The 7,912-nt window shown below is 38.5% G+C and overlaps 1 protein-coding gene across 1 annotated transcript in view; it reads right to left on the bottom strand.

The window, feature by feature from the left end:
• Nucleotides 1-2,102: 2,102 nt before the first annotated feature.
• nol6 (nucleolar protein 6 (RNA-associated)) overlaps nt 2,103-7,912 on the bottom strand; it is a 15,005-nt gene continuing 9,195 nt past the window's right edge. Inside the window, exons 16-26 of the mRNA XM_005722348.1 lie at nt 7,382-7,522; nt 7,083-7,200; nt 6,719-6,873; nt 5,873-6,036; nt 5,607-5,759; nt 5,402-5,499; nt 5,121-5,245; nt 3,350-3,439; nt 3,058-3,258; nt 2,503-2,604; nt 2,103-2,305 (exon numbers count right to left, since the gene is read on the bottom strand). Of these exons, the coding sequence (XP_005722405.1) occupies nt 2,156-2,305; nt 2,503-2,604; nt 3,058-3,258; nt 3,350-3,439; nt 5,121-5,245; nt 5,402-5,499; nt 5,607-5,759; nt 5,873-6,036; nt 6,719-6,873; nt 7,083-7,200; nt 7,382-7,522 (1,497 nt within the window). The 3' untranslated portion in view covers nt 2,103-2,155. The remainder of the gene's footprint in view (nt 2,306-2,502; nt 2,605-3,057; nt 3,259-3,349; nt 3,440-5,120; nt 5,246-5,401; nt 5,500-5,606; nt 5,760-5,872; nt 6,037-6,718; nt 6,874-7,082; nt 7,201-7,381; nt 7,523-7,912) is intronic.

Raw genomic sequence — 7,912 nt, 5'->3', positions numbered from 1 at the left:
TTTTTTTTCATGCTGTTCATACTACTCAATTCATCTGACTTCAAAACACTTAAAATATTCTTCTGTCTTCACTTTTCTAAAGCCTGAAAACAGGAGCCCAGAGTGAGTGCAGATGTGGCAAAAATATGTTGCCTACCACAGCTTCACTATTTCAAACTTTTTAACTATTTACTATAAAAACATCTACGCTGATATTATTGAAGTTTTTGATCTGTGGCTCTATGTTCGATGTGTGTGCCAGATGTGTCTCGTGTAGGAGTGGCAATACTGTAGTTGTTTTAGAACCAGAATTCAGTAATATACAGGTTCCCTGTGTTCAGAATACAATGACAGCATCACTATACATTATTCACCTGCTTTGATCAAAACCCAAAGGCAGATGTATGAATTTTTTTCGTCTGTTAGCTCAATAATGAAATCTATTGATCTGAAATCTGGCTTACCATCTGAGAATACATAAAGCAATTAAATACATGGATTTTGTTCATAAATTCTTCATTTATACAGTACTGCGAGAACGTCTTCAGCCACCTCTCGTTTCTTTATACTTTTCTGGGAAAATGGGAAATAGGTGTAGTGATTTACCAAAAAGCATGGGAATACAGCATATGAGGTATGAACAGATTTTCAACAATTCTAATATGTTTGAAAGCCAGTGTTTGGTGTGGCCACCTTTATTCTTCAACATCTGAACTCTCTTTGGCAAGCTTTCTTGTCATTTCTTCAAGTAGTCTTCAGGAATAGTTCTTCAGGCTTCTTGAAGGATAACTGTCTTTATGCTCTGTTCTCTGTCATGATCCCACAGTGCTTTAATAATCCAGTAATCTGAGCTCTGGGGAGGCCAGTTAATGGCTGATGGTATTCCACTGCATGTTCTTCTGTCTGCGTTTGTTTTTACTGCACTGGCAGTGGTGTTTGGGATCATTGCCATACCAAAAGAAAAAAGAAAAAAAGAAGCCATTGCCAATAACAGACTTTTAGATGGCATTGTATGGTGGATAAAACCTGAAAGCAATTTTCATGTTTACAACTCCACTGAGGTTATGAGATCAAAGCCAACTTTGTGGATAATTAGTTCATTAATGCTCATTGAAGCAGTTCAACCTTTAAGATTAAGCATCTCTCAAGAAAATCGTGGATGTAAATGGGCAGCATTAAACGAGCAAGGAGAAACAAGCTGACAGAGGAAACTGGCACAGACATGCAAACTGCGCCCAAAAGGAATTTTGAAATGTTTTTGCCGCAGGGCAGTTGTGTTAAACACTAAGCTTCTGTGCTTATGGTTGTCCTTTTGTTTTAGTAGGGAAATCAAGTTTGACCAAGATATACTAGAATTTAGCTTCCGCTGCCTTTTTGCTGTCTTGCACAAATGTTAAAAGTTGTGACTCCAAGCCATGTTTAGTTTTTCTTATAATGAGCAACAAAGGTGACAACTTAAAAAGAAACAGAAAAACTTAAAAGCAAAACAGTCACAAGTTCCATTGTTCTTCTTGGTAATCATAGCCTTTTTTCTTTGTCTAAAATAAAACACAAACGGTATCTTTGCATCAGCAGCAGTGATGAAATAGATCCCGTTTGCCGAGTTTTGAATGTCTACCAACAGTTTTAGGTTACTAAAATGGTTACTCATACAGTACTTACACATAATTGCTGCATATGCTTTCAGTCATAGATAACTGTATTCTGTTCATCACTTAGTCAATTAAATAAGAGGAAAAAGTTTTAAAGTTCCATTAAAATGATTAAAATGTCCCCTCGTGTGGAAGGAAGGAAATCCTCATGAGAAACTTGAGTACATATAAATCTAATTATATCTAATAAAAACTATGATAAATGACTCAAAAGTTTTATCATAAATGTTTCTGAATAACTATTTTTTTAATAAATGACTTTAAAGCTAAATGTCATTGTTTTGTAGATGTGCAAGTGTTATACACCTATAGATGTATATAAATCAAGACAATTAAATGAAATTAAGAGGCAAATAAACTGAAATACAAACAGCATGTATGCATTTATTGGACATGAAACAAACACAGATGGATGAGAGAAATATAGCCAGAACTGTTAACGGATATGGTTAACAAGAAGCTCAAAATTCATTCATGTTTTCACTGTTTTATTATTTTGTAATGGAATTGAATTTGTGCTGCGTCTAAAATGACCATTTTTCAGTCCTGGCCTCCACTGACTTGACTAAGCCCTTCCCCATGATTCGGAAGTCCTCCAGTATTGCTTCAACATTGGGAACAGTCTTAGCTTCATCTCCAGTGACCTCCACGCTGCGAGCAGACACCTGTGACGTCTGAGGTTTTGTGAAAAAACAAAACAAAACATAATAACAAAGAAAAAGGAAACATGAGGAAAAGGTGATTAGTGTGAAGGTGTGAAAATGAACAGAATGAAGGAGAATAACTATTACAAAAGCAAGTTTTCCACACCCCCAAAAACTTGTTTTTTAACTGCCTTCATGTTTTTAAATGGAAGTCACTTTGCAATTACCTTAAAGGGGGTTGGGATGAATGCCTTTGGCTTCCATAAAACTGTGATTACTGTTCCACCACATGGATCACAGAAGAAAAGGGCCAAGTCTCCAAATGCCTCCTGGAAATTAAAAAAAAATAAAACTATGTTACGCATGTCAACTGACACTTATTTGTGAAGCTCAAAGCAAAACTTATTAGAAAACTATCGGGTATACCCCCCCCCCAGAAAAAAATAAACAAACAAACAAACAAACCAAAAACCCACTTCAGTTTGACAAGCTTACTCAGTCAAAACAGGACTGTGATAGACATGTAAATGATGGGATACAGAGGAAGAACGGGAATTAGTATGAATGTTGTGCAGTTTGGATTTCACTACCTTACAGTATAAGAACAGCTGAGTTTATCTCGGATTTTCTCTTGTCTGCGATTTAATTTTTTATTATCTGGAAGCGGCTCTGTTGTATCACACGTCAGCTTTCAAGCATAATATCTGCTTCACGCTTTTTTTTTTTTTTAAAGTCTGTCAAAAACACACTCAGCATTTGAAATGTTGAAAGACATTACTCACTCTTAGCTCTCCCAGGTAGAGGGACACAGGGTTGTAGTCGATGACTGGAAGGGGCCCTCCAGGCTGAGCCACACTGCCAGACATCACGCCCCTGCTGAAGGTGATGGCCGGAGGATCTACTGCCTGGTCGAGCAGGGGGACCTGCTTTGGGTTCAGGTGAATCACAACATCGTAAGCGTCCAGAGGAGGACGCAAAATCACCTACACAAATACGAAGAACGCATGAAAACACTGAAATAGCAAAAATCTGCATTTATATAGTGGATAAATCATGAAGGCAGTATTCACCCACCCTGACATCCTGCTTCTGGCTGCCATCTATCAGCTGATGTTCCAGCACTTTAAGACTCTCTGCAGCCACCATTATCACACGCTGCAGCATCTGAACACACATTCAAAAGTGGCTTTGAACATTTTGAACTATTAGCACCAAAAACACTGTCTCGGTTTTCAAACTATTAGTTAGCACTGGAATATATGTTACCCATATCTTGTAGCATAATTTTATCTGGGGACCTAATTTCATACGGGAACTGCATAACAACTGGAAAGCTGCAGCGAAAACACCATTTTCTGTATGGTTTCTAATTTTGCCAAATTGTTGAAAATAAAAACAAAAACAAACAAACAACAACTTTAAATACACCCCTTAAATCTGTTTTGAACTTCCACCACATTTTTAATCAAAGTTAGTTGATTACAACAACAGAGCAATCCAATTTCTTTTTTTAATTGAGAGAAATATAACATCATTCAACCTGAGAGCTCTTTCTAGTCCAGATATGAATTGTTTCAACCTCTATGACATTTTTGAAGTCATGGTCATGGAAGTCTTTATTGGAAAACACTGTCATTAGAAATAAACTTAATATTCAATCTGTTAATAGACTACTTTCATAGTCTACTCCCTGGTGGTTATTCACAGGAACTGCAACAACTACAAATTTAAAAAAAAAAAAAAAAGACTCATTACCGAACTCGTCTCTACAAAAATGTGCGTACTAATTCAACAATGACCCCCTCAGGCTTCACATTCTCAGGGATGTGAAGCCTGAGGATCCACAGGAGGTAAACTAGAATCAATGTCAACATTTGTAATTAAGTCCACAGTGACGTCTTTATCAGGACGTCACAGCACAAATTTCCTGTTCTCCAAGAACTATAAAGGAGGATGCTGGGAGAGGCAGGTCCTTAAAATTGTTGTTTCTAACAGGAGCAAGGTAGCCAAGCACAGGAAACCTATCTGGGTCAGCCGCACACTATGGGAGGCTCGTGTGCGTCTCTTTTCTGTACGATACTGTGTGCCACAGGACTACTTTACGGCTGCGGTCACGTCCAAGCAGAGGAATATGAAACTAAATATTTTACTTATTTTACTACCAAAGAGGATGGCAATGAAAAGCAGCTGGTGAGCTACACCTGATGGTTTTAAACTGATATAATTAATGATGTAAACATCGTTCTCAGATTTATTTACTTCAATAATCCTGTTTATCATTTGACCCTTTGAAATTTTTTATGTACCGTTTCAGATCAGTGATTTACACGACGTTTTGGAAAGACTTCAGAACCATCCGTTTCCAGTTCTAAGAAAAAAGCATGGCTATCTCCCTGTGGTATGCAAGGCAAAAACTAATACCAGCTGGAATTCTAAAACTGATCTAGTCAGTCTGTTTAGAACAATTTATCATCTTTTATAGAGGTACTGAATCACTCTCTCAATTTAATATGATTCCTGTCTTTTCAGTGTGATCCAGGAGAGCAGTGTGCACTAAGGAAAGGATCCCGGATCGGAAAACTATGTGACTGTTCTTTGCCAAGAACATGCAACTCTTTTCTACACCGCTGTTTATGATTCTCTGCACCTGCAAGAAACTTTTTAAACACTGTAAAAGCAAAAGGAGGGGAAAACACTTCAGATGTATTTTAAGCTATAGTACATTCTTCAGTGTTCTTTTCTCACATGTTTACTAAACAAATGTAATATTTAATCATTTAAAATTCAGCGCTGAGAGCTGATCTATTAAATACTTTGTTATTTGTGTACTTGTGTGTCCACTGACCTGAATGCTAGGTGAGCGTTTGGTCCACATAGACAGTTTTTTGTCTTTAGGCGTAGCTATAAACATGACAGGCAGGGACTCCCGGGTGGCCATGAAGCCATTCTTGATCTCTGGGTAGTCCACAGCTACACGTGACAGAGAGGCGAAAAAGATTTGGCGTTGAAACAATAAAGCATATGGACGGATGTAGAAGTATGTTGGGCGAGTAAAAAGAAAGAGGTCAAGAGGGATTTGTTTGTGTCACACACACGGAAACGGGATGTGTGTGAGAGAGCACTTGCCCGTGAGCTGGTTGTTGAGGTTGACAATCAGCGGATTGTTCCTCCAGTCAAAGGAGGAGAGCAGATGAAGGAAGCGAAGGAAGGCCACCTGTGGGGAACTGAGGAAGATGGAGAAATTCACTCACATGACCCATAACAAACAGAGGAAAACGTGTTTCCTACACAAAAAAAACAAGGAAAAAAAAAAAGCAAAAGTGGTGGCTACCTGGGAGCAGTAAAGGGAGCGGGCTGCAGGAAAAGCGACGCCACCAGCAGGTCTGCTGTGTCCTCTGTAATGTCGTCGCTGAACAGCTGAGCACTGAGCCAGCGTTTGGCCAGGCGACATGCTGCGCCAAAACATGGGTGTTGCTGCTGGAGCCTTCAAATAAAAAGACAAAACGCACCAGACTGAAGAAAATGAAAAGACACAACTAAAAACATAAGTCTGCTTTGTCCCACAGGAACTACTTTGTATCACTTTCGAACTTTTACCCATGTAATGTGCTAGTAAGCAGAGGCTTGTGAATGGTGGCCATCTCCAGAGCCTGGGCCTCGTCGTTGTCTCTTACAACCAGCAGCCCCTCTGCAGTCAAGCTCTCCCGAAGCACCTGAGGTTCACGGTGGTATGCCACCTGGATTCGGAACACCAGGCCATCCTAGGGGCAAAGTGAAACATGTGCTGCTTTAGCCAAAGGTTTCTACCTGTAGAATGGGACTTTTTACTCCTGACTACCACCAAGTGCTTGATCTTTAATTAAACTGATGAACTTGTCTCTATTTCTTTAAAAGCGGGGTGTCTTACAGAAGTGCACTGAGAGAACATGCTATGATTTGATGCAATATAAATTATACCAAATTGAAAAGGCAGCTTAAATAAAAGGAATATTGTTACGTGCAATCAAACATTACAAAAAAATAAAATAGTCAAACAACTTCAGAGTATACACTACTAAGTTACCTACTGTCAAATGTACTTAAGAAACTTAAGAAAACACCAGCAAACAGAAAAACGCACACAAAACACAACAGAAGTGTTTTTGGGGAGACAATAATGTGACGGAACAGCTGCAGAAGCTACAGGATCTACAGTATTATATAAATAACATGATTAAAATGCATGGAGCCCACCTAACCAGAGGTGCTCTGTCTTGTGTTAAAATAAGAGAAAATAAATGTAATATTTGTTGGTCTGTTTTTCCTCCCCTAGATCCCTAGTTGCTCTAAGAATAAACTTAAAGACAGAGTGGCTCAGTGACCCTTTTCTCAGTTATAAATTATATATATCAAGTTAAATTTCACAGAAAAGCCAGCTAAGGGTACACATAATCAAAAACATACCTTCCAGACATCCAGGTGGGTAGGACAGGGCCTGCATGTATAGCTATGGTGCTTTCTGAGTAGCTCCCCAAGTTGGATGTGAAATGCAGCTCGGATATGCTGGATCGCAAGGCGGTCATGAGGCCATTTCCCACTCCCTTCCATGTGACAGATTACTGCAAGAATAAGGCAACCAATACATTGGTGTATGACTTTGCATTGCTACATGTCTGTAGTACCCAAGAAAATGAAGATAAACGTTTTCGTTTGAGTCAAAGTGTATGCATAATACACCACGAACAGCAGCCAGAGTGGAAATTACTAGACATCTAGGTGCAGTTTTTTCAAAGACCTTTTAAAATGTTTCAATGAATGAGCCACTAACTTGTTATAGGAGCGATATAGACAGGACATGGTTTGCCTTCCTTAGGCACCAGTGATCTGGAAGTTTTCTCTCTGTCAAAAAAGGAATACTCCAGTTTCAGTGGTCGTGGGGGAAAGACCTGCAAAGGCACAGTTGAGTATAAATTCACAGTTTAATATAAAAGACATCAATGTTTGATCAAGAGCTCACAGGCTTGGAGTGGGATCAAGGTGCCATTTTAAAATTATACATTTTTTAACAACTTATACCTATTACTGCCGTCATGGCAGCAGTTTTCTGGTAAGAGCGAGGCATTTTACCTGTGTGTATCTGAGTGCAGGGTGTGCTCCTTGAACAGCAGTGATGGTGAGAGGCAGATCTTCCAGCCTCCATAGTTTTCTGCTCAGGTCATCATAGGACTGAACCACCACTAAGCTCTCCTCCTCTCCAGTGCCAGACACCTGAAGAGCATAATGTGTATTAATATTGAAAAAAGACATTCAGAGGCAGATGCAGTGATGAAAAACATCACTGATGCCCTCTTCTGGTGGTTTTCAGGATTAGACTTTATTTTTTAACACAAATAATTATTTAACTGCTAAGATAATTTAGCTACAATAACAAAATTTGTTACAATCTTTTTAAGTAAAATAATAAAAGAAAGTTGAGCTTTGACAGACAAATAATTATCAGGAAAAAAAATGCCAGTGGGGTGTGTTTTTGCATGTGGTTGTAATGGTTATAAGTATTTATATAACAAATCCCAACAGTTTTAGAATGTTCTTGCCATTTTAAGTTTATATAATTACTTAATAAATCATAATCAGACCATTATAGTTGTTATATATATA

This window comes from Pundamilia nyererei, unplaced genomic scaffold, assembly GCF_000239375.1.
Source record: "Pundamilia nyererei isolate P.nyererei 1_Seehausen unplaced genomic scaffold, PunNye1.0 scaffold00006, whole genome shotgun sequence".
Classification (NCBI taxonomy): domain Eukaryota; kingdom Metazoa; phylum Chordata; class Actinopteri; order Cichliformes; family Cichlidae; genus Pundamilia; species Pundamilia nyererei.
The sequence above is the reverse complement of the archived record's forward strand: the minus strand, read 5'-3'. Positions and strand labels throughout refer to the sequence as shown.